The sequence below is a fragment of the Rasamsonia emersonii genome, assembly GCF_000968595.1.
Source record: "Rasamsonia emersonii CBS 393.64 chromosome Unknown ctg1118621760074, whole genome shotgun sequence".
NCBI lineage: Eukaryota > Fungi > Ascomycota > Eurotiomycetes > Eurotiales > Trichocomaceae > Rasamsonia > Rasamsonia emersonii.
In genome coordinates this window covers 37,658-53,160 of record NW_013563213.1, presented here as the reverse complement: position 1 = coordinate 53,160, position 15,503 = coordinate 37,658, and the positions used below count along the sequence as shown (strand labels likewise).

At 48.7% G+C, this 15,503-nt stretch overlaps 3 protein-coding genes across 3 annotated transcripts; 2 read left to right on the top strand and 1 right to left on the bottom strand.

The window, feature by feature from the left end:
- Positions 1-352: 352 nt before the first annotated feature.
- On the top strand, positions 353-1,992 carry T310_3640 (uncharacterized protein; the record flags this gene model as incomplete). Its single annotated transcript, XM_013473468.1, has 2 exons — positions 353-377; positions 533-1,992. 2 exons carry the CDS (start codon positions 353-355, stop codon positions 1,990-1,992), a joined length of 1,485 nt encoding a protein of 494 aa, XP_013328922.1.
- A 1,253-nt stretch (positions 1,993-3,245) lies between these two features.
- T310_3639 (Lysophospholipase) lies at positions 3,246-7,876 on the top strand (the record flags this gene model as incomplete). Its single annotated transcript, XM_013473467.1, has 2 exons — positions 3,246-3,610; positions 3,766-7,876. The coding sequence occupies 2 exons, from the start codon at positions 3,246-3,248 to the stop codon at positions 7,874-7,876; spliced, it is 4,476 nt and encodes a 1,491-aa protein (XP_013328921.1).
- Positions 7,877-12,448: 4,572 nt separating this feature from the next.
- T310_3638 (uncharacterized protein) lies at positions 12,449-13,041 on the bottom strand (the record flags this gene model as incomplete). The annotated part of the gene is made up of 3 exons (XM_013473466.1): positions 12,449-12,560; positions 12,613-12,735; positions 12,791-13,041. The coding sequence occupies 3 exons, from the start codon at positions 13,039-13,041 to the stop codon at positions 12,449-12,451; spliced, it is 486 nt and encodes a 161-aa protein (XP_013328920.1).
- Positions 13,042-15,503: the final 2,462 nt, after the last annotated feature.

The following is a 15,503-nucleotide window of genomic DNA, read 5'->3' as shown; positions in this document are numbered from 1 at the left end:
ATGACCCCTTTTTAGTACGGCCATCTGAGATTCGAACTTGCTTTTGCATTTTCTTTTTAGAGACAGCTCGTGAAAATGTCTCTAACAAAAGCTTGCTTTTCTGTTGCCCTTTCCTTTTACTCTATGAATGGATTTGAATTGCGCATTACTTACACGCACTCAAAGAAAGGATACAATTATTGTGATAGGTAGTTGCCGAATCTATTCTTACAACCAGTGCAATTTACACGAAGTATACAGTTTAGCAATAACGTAATCCACCACCGAGCTGCGCGGACCACCGAGCTGCGCGGCCACCACCTCGGCCACCCCCTATCATCGGATTTATCGCGATTTACCAACGCACCGCGTCATGGCTGATATATCAAAAGAAGGGCGTATGCAATTAGCACTTGAAGCCTATAAGAAAGGTCTTTTTCCATCAAAAACTGCAGCTGCCAAAGCTTTTGACGTGCCTCCAAGGACCTTTATGACACGCGTTAATGGGACTACTGCTCGCAAAGATTCAACTGCAAATTGTCGCAATTGACAGATACTGAAGAATCTACACTTTCAGCATGGATTCTTGATATGGACCGACGTGGTTTACCTCCACGAATATCAACAGTACGCTATCTAGCGCAATTGTTGCTTTCTGCGCGGTTATCTTCACCTCAAGAAGCTTCTATTGGGGAGAACTGGGTAAACCGGTTTATCAAGCGCCATAAAGAACTTTGCTCTAAATACAGCCGAAAGTACGATTATCAGCGAGCTAAATGCGAAGATCCAGAGCTTATTAAGGGCTGGTTTACACGGTTTCATGATGCTATTCAGAAGTATGGGATCCTTGAGCAAGATATCTATAATATGGATGAGACTGGCTTTCAAATGGGTGTGATATCAACTGCCAAAGTTGTCTGCGGTTCAGAGACAAGAGAAAGTCATGCAAAGACTATACAACCTGGAAACCGCGAATGGGTTACTGCAATTGTAGCAGTGAATGCAACTGGATGGGCCTTGCCTCCACAGATTATTCTTGCTGCAAAGAACCATCAATCCCAATGGTATAAGGTTGTCCCAAAGGATTACCGAATCAGCACCAGTGAGAATGGCTGGACAAATGATGAATTAGGCCTTGAATGGCTTCAAGAGATGTTTGAAAAGCATACAGCTTCTCGTACTGTTGGGAGATATCGCCTCTTGATTCTGGATGGTCACAGCAGTCATGCTACAGCAGGATTTGATAAATTCTGCACAGAAAGGAATATTATTCCTTTATATCTACCACCACATTCATCACATCTGCTTCAACCACTTGATGTAAGCTGCTTCTCGCCACTGAAGCGCCTGTATGGCCAGAAGACTGAGGAGATGATGCAGAATGGAATCCATTCAATTGATAAGGAAGACTTCCTCTATATCTATCCTACAGTCCATCAACGTGCTTTATCCTTATCAAATATTCAAAGCGGATTTGCAGCAACTGGCCTGGTTCCATTATCACCTGAAAGAGTGCTTTCGAAGCTTCATATCCAGTTGAAAACACCAACACCACCTTCTACAGCACATAGCAATCAATCTTTTAATGGCCCAGGCAAAACTCCAGCTAATATATGTCAACTGGACCAGCAAAAGAAGCGAATTCAACATCTCCGCAGTCATCAAACAGTGTCTCCTTCCACACTGGAACAGGCAGTTGATAAGGTGATCAAAAGCGCAGAGATCACCATGCAGAATGCTATCCTATTGCAGCAAGAAGTTAATCAACTTCGTGCAGCAAATCAGCGTCTAAAAAGGAAGCGAGAGGCATCAAGATACTTTATAGCAACTGGTGGTAGCTTGACAGGTGCTGAAGGACAGCAAAAAGCTCAAGAGCATGAGGAGCAACTACAGGAATCATCTAGACCACGGACTCGAAGGCCACCAAGATGCAGTAATTGCAATCAAACAGGCCATAATCGGCTTAAATGCCCTAGTAAACAGTCTCCTTCTTTATATAGTCAAATTCATTAAATTTGGTTGCAAAATGCTTCAAGATTTACGGTTGTGTTGGTGGTTGAATTTTTTTCTCGGGGACCGCGCAGCTCGGTGGTCCGCGCAGCTCGGTGGTCCGCGCAGCTCGGTGGTGGATTACGTTAGAATTTGGCAATGCGTGGAGCAGTAGACGCAAGTGGATCTCAAGCCCAGGCGCATCGGGATATAGATACACCACAGTACAGTACCATGTAACTTCGCATCAAATTAGTAAGTAGTCACGAGGATTCCAACCAGGTGAATGGTGAATAATTAATTAATTAATTAATTAATTGGAGGGGCAGAGCGGAAAATGAATATAAGAAAAAGCCTGCGAGGAACACAGCAAGAGTCTATACGAGAGGACGAGAACCGGAGGGACCATTCCCGAATAGGAAAGGCCAACTAACCGGATCGGGTCGACCCGGGTGGCCAAGGACGTTTAAACGGGAAACCGTCTTCGCCATAGACAGTCATCTCATCGTTCTTCGCTGACGTCAATTGGGGAAAATGCCCTCTTATACAATCCTTCTCAGGATTATCATTATATAACAATAATGCCTGCCATATGAGAATGGCCATAGGACCTCTGGGTAATGGTTACGTCAGTCATCAACCGGACCTCTACGGCCATTAGGCATCGAGATAAAAAAAGGAAATGAAGAAAAGAAAAAAAAAAGAAGCCCCGCACCAGCTGCGGAGGTGGGGCTTGGCCAGAAGAAAAGGTAGACAGTTTAACAGCTAAGTAGAATTCAGGATCCAAGAAATGCGTTGTCAATGCAGAATGGCCCCAGTAGTTCTGAAGAATGGAGCGACAGACGGGATTCCAATGGGGGAAACCATGGGTGGACTGGTTTGCAGCAGCGATCCAGGCACCTTTGTAGGCAAAATCACTGAGATAGATCCTCGACTTGCATTCTGTGGGAAAAAAGAGATGAATGTCGAAGCACAAATGACAGTGCCCGCTGGCAGCACGGTGCTGTCCAAGCCCGCCTATCGCGGCACGCTGGATTCTCGGCCAATCACAGCGCTGCACCTCCGGCAGGGACCACCGCTGCCAACACGCTCCTCTGCTGGAGACGCCCCTCAACGTCGTGACGCGATCCCGAATAGTTTGGTCAGGACCACAGCCTCAAGGCAGTGGTCTCCAGAACTCTTTTCCCGTCTGTTCTCACTGGTGGATCTGCCTGCTCACTGGCCCGGATCTCCATTCGTCGTTGTCGTCAGGCACGGTGCCTGCGTCTGCAGTCACGATGGCCGACGATGGAGGAGCATCGGTTTCTGCATCTCTTCCCAGCAGCCTGGCGGCATCACCGTTGTCGCCTCTGCCGACCGAAGCCCTGTCGCCTGTCAATCCTGAAGGGCAGTCGGCTCTCTCGCCGTGTTCCACTGCCATCCTGCAGTCCTCCATCTCAATGACCCCGCGATCCCTACCCGCTACCACCCCTCCTGTGCCGACAATCATGCCAGGCGTCATTGGGCGCCTTTTCCTCTTCGTCTTCCATGCTGTGCCCAGTTTTCTGTACTGGGTCATCACCTTTACCACCATCACGCTGCCAACCGGGCTGTTTACGCTCTTTTCCATGAGCCTGACGTTCACGATGAACTTTACGACCCTGTACGTTCTGCCCATACCCGTGCCTCAATTGGATCCAATGGAGATGGAGGGAGGACACAAAGGCGTCCGGCTAACTCGAATAGGTTGTTAATTGTCCTGGTCCTGATCTCGACGATCAGCTGGTTCATTCGTTATCGGTACTTGAACATGTACAGTCGTCTGCCCCCCGAACCGCAGCGAAAAGAACCCCAGATCGACCTGTTTCCCGATACACAGGAAGGGGACTCGAAGCCCGGATTGGCAAACTATCTGGATGAGTTCCTCAGTGCCATCAAGATCTTTGGCTATCTGGAACGGCCGGTGTTCCACGAATTGACCCGGACGATGCAGACCAGAAAGCTCATGGCTGGCGAGACATTGCTGCTGGAGGAAGAAAAGGGGTTTTGTCTGGTCGTGGACGGGCTGGTGCAGATCTTTGTCAAATCCATGCGGGGGAACAACATCAACACCGACGAGTCATTGGATGGCACCGCCGTCGAGTCCTCCGATGATGAAGACGAACCGAATCATGCCCAAGGTAACCAGGGATATCAGCTGCTGACAGAAGTCAAGAATGGTGCGCCCATGTCGTCGCTGTTCTCCATCTTGACCCTCTTCACCGAGGATATCAATCTGCGTCACACCGACGAGAGCGAGCCCAACGGCGGACCCCGGATGCCGGAGTCCATGCCCACCAGCCCGAGAGCGTTCGTGAGCCACTCTCGTCCAGTCTCGCGGGATCACCCCGATTCCGCTGGCCACGTGGATTCCTTGCCTACGGTCCCGCCTTTGAACCTGGAGGAGGAACACCAAACCAGTCCCAATCACCACGAACAGAGACAGTCGTCCAGGCATCGGAGAAAGGAGTCGGTCCATCCCGATATCGTGGCTAGGGCCTTGGTCGACACCACAATTGCAATCATACCGGCCAGCGCATTCCGGCGTCTGACGAGGGTGTACCCCCGCGCGACGGCCCACATCATCCAAGTCATCCTCACGCGTTTGCAGAGAGTGACGTTCTCCACCGCACACTCGTATCTGGGACTGACCACGGAAGTGCTCAGCATCGAGAAGCAGCTGAACCGATTCACCGCGTTCGACTTGCCCAACGATTTGCGGGGCGGTGCGCTCGATCGACTCAAGGACAAGTTCAGGCAGGAGAGGGAGCGTCTGGGCCCGGAGGAGGGATCGGAGGGAATCGCGCTGCACAACCCTTCGGCCGGCCGAAGACGGCGATCGAGCAGTTCCTTAAGAAAGGACGCCGCTCTTCAGGCCAAGATTGCCGCCTCCCGACGTCAGATCTCCTTAACCTCCTTCCCCGAACCATACGAAACGAGCGGTGTCAGCCCCGGAGACCTTCTGTCGACGATTCAGCTTTCAAGATACGGACCTCGTTACAATCAGCCTCCCAAAACTCCTCCACATGGACCGTCATCCCGGAGAACTCCTCTCGCTCAGTCAGAGCGTCCGCCGTTCCAGCCACCTTCCTACGACTCTCCCTTCCATCGGAAGGAGACTGTCGACGAGGATAGTCTGTTTCGAGAGTCCATTCTTGATTGTATGATGAAAGGGATTGGTCTGACTTCCAGCACCCGGGATGCGCTCCGGAAGAGCTACTCGGGCGAGGCGTCACCGAAATTGGTATCATACGATTCCCGGAAGCAAAAGGCTGTTTTCAACAACGCGTTCGGGTTTATCGATCCGTACGACGACGCTGATTCCGAGTCGATGATGTCTATGTCTGTAACGAGCGCGGGGGGAACTTCTCCTCTTCTCAATCTGAAGGAAGAACTGCGAAGCGAGATCGAAATCGTCTCGTTTCCCAAGGGCTCGGTCCTGGTGGAGCAAGGAGAGCGGAACCCGGGTCTCTACTACGTGATTGATGGCTTCCTGGATGTCGGGGTGCCCGTCGACGAACGGGGCGAGGATCTCGTAGGGTCGTCCCAGTCGGGCCGTCAACAGCCGCACGAAGAATTTTTCCCGCCTCTGAGACGGAACGCGACCAATACATCTCGCACGTCGAGCGCTGCGGACTCAAAACGGAAGAAGCAGTCTCGACGCTCGCTCTACCTGATCAAGCCGGGTGGCATTCAAGGCTACCTGGGGTCTGTCGCATCATATCGGTCATTCACGGATGTGGTCGCCAAGACAGATGTCTACGTCGGTTTCCTTCCACGAGCGGCTCTCGAACGGATCGCTGAGAGATATCCTATTGTGTTGTTGACGCTGGCCAAGAGGCTGACCAGCGTACTACCTCGTTTGATCCTGCACATCGACTTTGCTCTCGAATGGGTGCAGGTGGGCGCTGGCCAGGTGATCCACCACCAAGGAGATGAGAGTGACGCCATCTACATTGTGCTGAACGGTCGTCTACGGTCCGTTGTGGAAAAGCCGGATGGCAAGATGAGGGTGTTGGGGGAGTATGGTCAAGGAGAGAGCGTCGGAGAGCTCGAGGTCATGACTGAGTCTACACGGCCTGCGACGCTTCACGCGATCCGAGACACCGAGCTGGCCAAATTCCCTCGAACGCTCTTCAACAGCCTGGCCCAAGAGCATCCAGGCATTACCATCCAGATCTCGAAGCTCATCGCCCAGCGCATGAGAGATCTCGTCGACGATGCGTTGACGGAGAAGAGCGGCGCGCCCAGCGATGCCGGCACCATGAAGACGGCCACGTCCATCGTCAACCTCCGGACCGTGGCCATCCTTCCTGTCACGGCGGGCGTACCTGTCGTCGAATTCGGCAACCGACTTCTGAACGCGTTCCAGCAGATCGGAGTGACCAACGGAGTGACGTCGCTCAATCAGGCAGCGATTCTCAACCATCTGGGACGGCACGCGTTCAGCAAGATGGGCAAGCTGAAGCTGTCGCAGTATCTCGCCGATCTGGAGGAGAAGTACGGAATGGTGCTGTACATCGCAGACACCAGCGTCAACGCTCCGTGGACACAAACCTGCATCACGCAGGCGGATTGTATCCTGCTCGTAGGGTTGGCAGAGGGGTCGCCCGCCATTGGCGAGTTCGAGCGGTTCCTGCTGGGCATGAAGACGACGGCCCGCAAGGAGCTGGTGCTGCTGCACTCGGAGCGGTATTGTCCCCCAGGAGTGACGAGGAAGTGGCTGAAGAATCGCATGTGGATCAACGGCGGCCACCATCACATCCAGATGTCGTACCGTCTAACGACGGAACCAGCACATCCACAAACCAAGCGCTTCGGGACGGCGCTGAAACAGCGAGTGCAGGTCATCCAGGCCGAGATCCAGAAATACACGTCGCGACGCATCCGCCAGACTCCTCTGTATTCATCGCAGACGCCATTCAAGGGGGACTTCCATCGGCTGGCGCGTCGGTTGTGCGGCAAGTCCGTCGGTCTTGTACTAGGTGGTGGCGGCGCACGCGGCATTGCCCACGTGGGCGTGATCAAGGCACTGGAAGAGGCGGGAATTCCGATCGATATCATCGGCGGCACGTCTATTGGCGCTTTTATTGGGGCGTTGTATGCTCGGGACGCGGACGTGGTGCCGATGTATGGCCGGGCAAAGAAATTTGCGGGTCGTATGGGCAGTATGTGGCGGTTTGCGCTGGATGCGACGTATCCGTTGGTTTCGTACACGACTGGACACGAGTTCAACCGGGGAATTTTCAAGACGTTTGGCGACAGTCAGATTGAGGATTTCTGGATTGAGTTTTACTGCAACACGACCAACATCAGCAAGTCGCGCAACGAATTTCATTCCTCGGGATATGTCTGGCGCTACGTGAGGGCGTCGATGTCGTTGGCCGGTCTGCTGCCGCCTCTTTGCGACGAGGGCAACCTGCTCCTGGATGGTGGTTACTTGGACAATTTGACAGTGGCTCATATGAAGAGTCTGGGGGCGGATGTCATCCTGGCAGTGGATGTTGGTGCGGTGGACGACAACACGCCACAGACGTACGGAGACTCGCTGTCGGGATTCTGGGCGTGGCTGAACCGATGGAACCCGTTCTCGTCGACGCCAAACCCGCTGACGCTGTCGGAGATCCAGGCGCGGTTGGCGTACGTGTCGTCGGTGGACAATCTGGAGCGGGCCAAGATCACGCCGGGATGTCTGTACATGCGGCCGCCGATCGACCGGTACGGGACGCTGGAGTTTGGCAAGTTTGACGAGATCTACGAGGTTGGATATCAATATGGGAAGGAGTATCTGGAGCGGCTGAAGAACGAGGGCAGTCTTCCAGTTCCGGAGGAGACGACCGAGGAGAAGAAGTTACGAAGGACGATGGCCCCGAGGAGGGCTAGCATATAACCGTACAACGGTTGACATGTCGCATAATACATGGTTAGCATGGTTCGCATGGATGGAATTGCATTGCATGGCATCATTACGATAGCATATGGGCGTTGTCACGGTGATGCTTTTCCTTTCCTTTTTTTTTCTAGTCTGTACTGTACGAATAGTGCATGCATATTGATAGATAGATACGATACAAGTATACCCCATTAGCGATGATCAATCAAAAAGAAGTATAAAATGAAGCATTGATGCGGGAAGCAAGTCAATTCAATGAGTATGTACATATGAGTTATTCCAGTAGTAAGCATTACTCTGCATTCAACTTTATCTAAGTACATATAACCACCCACATCGCTGTAGTAAACTGTAGTAAGCATGCTGTACGAGTAAAAAAGGAAAATTTAAAGCAATTCACATCATCACAATCAATCCCTTAAACAAAAAAAAAGAGAAAGAAGAGGAGGACTGTATCCACTTGAATCCACCGCGCTAGGACGTCAAGGGAAACGCCCCACTCTCCAGAAAGAACCTCCGCAATGGACTAATATCTATCCTGGGTCTGCAAGCTTGCATGAGCAGTAGGCAGGCAGGTTGCATTTAATCTAGGTTATTCTAGGTTATTAGGTAGTCTATATTGCTAACAAACCTATATTCTTTATGCCTCCTGTCCTACCACCAAAACAAAAAGCCTTTATTTATTATGATTTTGTAGACTTTGCAGGAACACATTATAATAATAATAAGGTTACCATTAAATTAAATAAGACCTGCATACAATTATTAAAGCAAGATTAAATAAACTGCTTAATAAGGAAGCGTTGGATTAGATCTTATATGCACCTAAATAAAGGGCGTTCGTTGTATGTATATATAATTCTTGGCTTTTAGGATCCTTTTTTTTCAGCTAAAATAAAGCGTTTAAAAAAAAATATCTATCTAATCTAGCGCCGGGATTAGTAGGAACTCCAACTACTTGTCCAATATTAATGTGAATTTGATTGTGGAAATATGGGCAATATTCGGATTTCGGTCCTGGATTTTTTTTCACAGGAGCGCTCATATAGACCAAGCAGAAGCTCGTCAGCAAGTGCTGCGTTTTCCTTCCTTTCATGCATGTCTGAGTACTGTACCTATACTATGCTTCAGCATTATTATGGTTGTTCTGTTTACAGGTGCTTATTATTTGCTTAATTTGTCTGTTAAACCTTAGTCGTCTCTGTATTTAGAGTACTTTTCTAAATAGAATAAATATCCTTCCTTACTTTGCGTATTCTTACACAGACAGACAAGCGTTAGGGACAACGCTTTTCCTGCAGTAGGCAGTATTCTATGTAGTATAATGCAGTACCTGTATAGTAGAAGCATTTTTAATTTAATAGAAAGGTATAAAAGTTCCATCTCTAATGATCATCAATCACACAGGAGGCCTGTGACTCGGGTATGTACAGTACATACAGATATCCCATTCCCTGTACAGTACATACGTAGTTGGAGGATCCTATTCCTTCCTCCATCATCTTATGTTATGGATCATCCTTCAGAGAAACAATGCATTACGGCATTATTAAGCATTTTTCAAGGATTATCGTCTGAGACAAAAGGACTCACTTTAAAAAAAAGAAGAGAGAGAGAGAGATCTCAATTCTCTGAATACAAGACAAGAAAGACAAGACAAGCCCTATCCATGTCAAATCGTCAAATCTTTTGTTCTTCTAATACTCCGCACTCTGTAGAGCCTGGATATATGTATAATTTATATTTATATAAATGTCCTTTCTTGCTTGATATATTTCAAATCAAATACAACTTTAAATAGTTAATATGCCTTTGTTCCAGTGCTGAGAATCAGACTTCATTCAACTCGACCTGATTAATTAGCCACGAACATTGTTGTAGTATAATAAACTGACTGTAGTAAGCATGTTGTACAGAGTAAGAAAAATTTAAAGCAATGCATATGATCACAATCAATACCTTAAATGAGAAAAAAAAAGTGTGCCTTCGGAGACAAAAAGACTGACTTACTTATTATTCTATTCTACTACGATACTAAAAGAAAAGAAACAACAAAAAAAAATGATAGATCTCTGAATTCGCTGAAGACAAACCTATCCATCTCAAATCGAATCTTTCCTTCTTCTAAACTCTGTAGGGCTGAGATATATATATATGTACATGCATGCGCATAACAATTACCGTCATGTATTCATTCATTCCCATCGAATTTCTTCCATAGGTAAGAATCATACCTTATCCTATCTTCTTGTATCCTATCCTATCGTACATACATACTGCATTGTAGGTTGTAATACCTATCTGACAGGAATCTGAATAGTATTACCTGATTGATCGATAGATATAGATGGATAGATTACATCACAGGTGGAGACAGACAATGGAGACAAGATTATCTTAGATAATTCTTAGATAATCAATCAATAAGATGGGATGGGAATCATGGGACGTCTACCCGGCCGAAAAAAAAAAGAAAAAGAAAAAAGAAAAGAAAGAAAGAAAGAGAAAAAGTGGATTCGGGGGACTTAATAGAATGATTCTTATTGCTAAATTTGATGGGTCCATTGATCTACTGATCCATTGATCCCTCCCTCATCCATCATCGATTGATTGATCGTTATGTAAGAAGATACCTTTGTACAGTACATACCCAGTGTATCCAAGGTATCCAAGGCATCTATCCGTCCATCTAGTCCAGTTTGTCAGTCTCGCTTTTTTTTTTCTTCAGACATTACCAGGTGGGAGGTAGCTTCGCTTAACAGAACGAACAAACGAACAAGTGAACGAACGAACGGACAGACGAACGAAGGATTTGTTTGGCAGGTATGTACCCAGCCATCCAGCCTGCCAGCTAGCTGATCTTGTCTAGACATGCATGCATGCCGCATGGCAATAATGGCAATTCTGGCATGGAATGGCATGCAAAAACACAAAACAGAAACAAGGCAAATATTCGAACTCAATCAAACTCGAAAGTATCTTGAAAATATCTCGAAAATATTCCGAATTAAATTACCCTGAAACAACAAACGCAAGGGGTTAACAATGATCAACAATAATAATACTACAATAATGAATGAATGATTTCATTCATGCATGTAGGAAGGAATGAATGAATGAGTGTACATGTTCATGTTTACTCCGTATTTGAAATATATTGAATAATTAACCAATAATTAAGTAATTTATTAAGTGCATGTTTCATATTGTTTCATCTTGATGATATCTACTATTGTATGTACATGGATGGAGTATGTATGTATGTATGTTGCGCCTTGCATGAATGATCTCCCTCTCTACATTGCATTGCATTGCATGCTTGCATAATGGAGGAGTACCTGTAGCAATAATTATTTATTATCAAATAATTACTCTGTAATTATTAATTAATTAATTAATTAATCGATCGATCGACTAAATGCTTCACGTTTTTTTTTGTACTTCGTAATAGTGCTTCCTTGCTCGCTCGCTCACTTGCTTAGGTGCTTTCTTACTTGCATACTCGGGAGTACTGTACTCTATCTACCTAATTCTATCCCCAAACAGCAACACCAACGAACCAATCAATCACCTACAGTCCTACACAGTAATAATTAATTGAAAATTGATCATCGTAGCTAGCTACCTAGCTAATTAGCTAGTTCCCGGAAAGTAAACCCCGATGGGATTAACCTTTAAGTTAGGTTAGCTAAGGCATGCAGCATGCTAATTGATTAATTATCTGATGGAATGGAATGCTGGACCTGTAAAATATGATTGGTGGATACAAGTCTTACTGTCTTCTTCAACGACTGGAATGGAATTTTAATGAATTTACTCCATTCATGATTTTTCGGCCAATATTCGGGTTCCGTTCCGGATCGGAATGGTTGGTTGGTAAGGTTGAGTCCACCTGCCGTAAAGACTCGGAGGATAATCCCGAACCGAATGGAATGGATTAGTAATTACTGGTGTATTAGTAATGAGTATGCCGTAACTAGTTAACTTAGTTAAATGTTAACGAATGATTGCCATAACGTCATGTAAGGGGTGAATTGATTCCTAGCTAGGTAGGTAGCTATGAGCTTGTAAAAAAAATTTTGGGAACAGGATAACTGGATAATAGATTCATTTCTGACTAGTGTATATTATGGTATATACTCCCTCTTCTCTACCAACGTAACGAACGGATCGTTTTTTTAACTGTACATGACAGGACTATTTGAAACATGCATAACGTGGTATCGATCAAAGTAATTATCAAAGTGGGGTGAAAAATCACAGATATTAGATTAAGATTAACAAGGGTATTCGAGTAAGAGGGGGGCTTTGACGAGCGGTGGGGGTATCAGTGCATTGCATGCAGTGAGTGCAGTGCATTGACTCCGCGCATTCGTAGATCATTATTATCGCTCCCCGATTAGGATTGCTTGCGTTGGTAGATTTTTTTTTTCGTTGTCCGGTCATCTTCTTTCGTATCGCATCGAATCCATTAGTCCATTAGTCGGTACCGTGTCGCGCTCTCATTCCCCAGTAGTTGGCAGCATAATCGTCGCGTCGACCATGCTGCAGCCAGTCTAAGGATTAAGCTTAAGCAGTGGTTTCACCGGCGCGGCCACCGTTCTTCTCGACCGGGCTGGAGCTCCGGCGGGTCGACCACAGGTTGAAGAGCTCCAGGAAGATGCCAACGAAGGTGAAGAAGCTGCATACCTGTTAGCGGCGTTCTTCCATTCCTGTCAATAGGTCAGACTTACAAGGCAAGCCAGGTGAAGGACTCGGCAGCGCGCTTCTTGGAGCAAGACACGCCGGCAGGGTTCTTGGCCAAGCAGTCGCCGTACTGGAAGTCCTGAGCCGTGAAGATGAAGGCAGTCAACCAGCTAGAAAGGGTTAGCCATACATTCCAGTATTTTGGGGGGTAAAACAGTGACATACAGGTAAGAGAAGATAATGTCAATCAGTAGCACGAATCGGCTGAGAATGTTGGGCACGAACGGCGAGATGAAGGCCGGCAGGAAGAAGACAACCGAGATGACAGCAATACACTCGTTGTAGATCAGGTGCACACCACCATGGTGATGGCGGATGAAGTACGAGTCCAGACCCATGACAATCACGGCGCTGGACCACTGCAGGAAGCGGTCCAGCAGCGCGATCGGGCGAAGGATGGTCGTCGAGATACCCATGGTTGCGGTTCGTAGGATAAGTCAGCTGTGCTGAATGCTCTCTGCTGATTCAGATGGTGCGGACGAAGATTAGTGCTTCGGCGAAAGCTGCTGACTCTCGATAGTGAATCCGATGTCTGTCGGTGATAACGTTGGACTCGAGTCGGGTTGGATCCAGACCAGGATTTATACCGCAGGCCGGGCCAGAATCGGAGGTGTATCACCACAACATCATCTCGAATGGATGATGTCGATCGGTCCGATACATCCGCAATCCCGGTTCTTTTTCAGCAAGAGGACCTCGATCGTGGCGGCATTGGTGCCATGGATGGTAGGAGGTGGACCCGCAGCCCTGCAGGTCAACTGCCACCGTCCCAGCAGGCCAGCAGCCGTCTCTTCCCCAGATGCGTCACTCTGCATCATGGCATACAATCAGGATGACAAAACATGACGGTCTAGTCGCTCTTGTCACAGTAGCATCTTTTTGCACTACAAGAATATCAGTTTAGTAATACGAGATCACTACCGGTGAAGGAAAAAGACCCGCCCAAATTTGATAGAGAAAACTTTGGTCCCAGCTACTCCGTATGCTGCCAGACAAGGCTGATGACAAACCCGGCCGGGTCGCCAAGCCAGTGAGGTCAACAAGCTAATGAGCCAAGACTGCAAGGTGGGTGTGCTCATCAAATGATTGTCAATGGAAGAAGAGGGAATCTGAACAGGCTCGAATCCGTCACCGTTGCGTGACCCAGGTGGCGTGGCGTTCCGATAGACCAGCACGGGACACGCAGGACAGCAAGGGAGGGAGACCGGCATCCTGCGGAAGAAAGCTTGACCATGATCAGCTCGTAGATGGAAGCAAGAAAGAAAAATTTACGGCGACTAACCCGCGACGATGCCGTCCGAGCAGCAACCTTGTCCGGGTTGTGTCGCGCTGCGGTCCCGTGATTGGAGGATCCCGTGATGCGAAGGGAGCTCGATTTTTCGCATTCAATTAGGATCGACTACTGGACCAAACATCCAGCTCCGCGAGCCCATGCCTAGACCGCAGCTCGAAGAGGGAACGAGACGAAAAAGGAAAAAGAAAAAAGAAAAAATCTTTTCCAGGCGTGACGGGTATTGGACGCGGACGCTGTCCGAAGTGCCTTGATGCGCCTTCCTCTTCCAGTTCTACTAGAAATCCATATTATCACCAGCCCTTGGAGAAGCTCGAGCGCTATCAGATCATCCCATTCTGACGATCGGGCCAACCTCGTATCGACAAGCAGTGTGTACAGACCCCTCCTCCAGAGCACTGCGTCGTCCCATGCCGCAAAAGTGGGCGAGGCCGAATCTGGTAAGCGGACGGCTGATCCTACGGCTAGCGTCGATCCTGCCCCAGCACGCTCGGCTCGGTCGGTCTGCTGGGACTTTGCCCTTCGCTCCTCTTGCACAAGCAGGGCCGCAAGCGAAGCTGGAGAATGGCCCGTGTAACAGCAATCTCGCCAGGATCGATGAATAATCGACGGGCGCGCTGACTCACGAGTCGCGAGTCGTGAGGTGGACACTGAGGGTTGACGTCGCGATTGGGTTTAGTGCCGGATCGCCAGTCGGATCGCTGGAGCTTGCCCTATGACAGGCTGCTGCTTGCCGCGCCCTTCCGGCTGCTGCTGGCAGAAGCGACCCAGGAGGACAACGCCCAGCTTCATCAGCAAATTTGCTACGACTCTACAGTCTCCATCCTTTTCCTGTCCTCGTTGCCCGATTCCGTCCTTACAGTTGCGACGCAAGGCAGGGCAAAGTCGGTCGCTGACATCATCACATCGGGAGAGCCTCACGGTCTCGGCAGTTGCAGCTCCGCCCATCAGCTAACGGCCGGCCTCAGCGCCGCCAAGACGTCGAACTGGCTCAACTGGGTCGGATTTTAGCTAGCGGGTCGAAGCGTATTTCTCGATGGAGACCTGGCGCTCGGCTCAGTCGGATTACTCGATCGCTCGACGCCAACCTTAATTCAAGCACCACGTCCGGTGCCCGACGTTGGATTAGTGATTTGCCCAGGCCAGGATGGATTTCCAGAGGGTTCGCTCAGCAAGTTAGCAGCAGCAGGCTGCCAGCTGGCTCTGCATCTTGGCAGGCCAGTCACATGTTGCTGCATCCCGCTGGCGCAGATGGTTTTGCCTCTCCTCTGCTCTCGACGCTTATACAGCTCTGGCAAGCAGAACGGTGCATGTGACATGCTCCTGAACGTGCAACGGCCCAGATGCTCGGAACCTCGACTCATTCCGTGGTAAGAGATAGGAACAATCGCGAATCAGCCTGCTAGCAGAGCTGCCGTATGATTGTTGTCGCTGGGTTCCTTGTGCCTGGACCGGTACAGACTCGGAAAATAGGATCGTCGTCGTGTCTGTTCGTTCCATACGGAGAACATTTTATTTTCTCCGAAGAAAGAGAGAGAGAGAAATGCAAGATCGTCACATATCGAGCTGCCCGCACAAGCATAACAA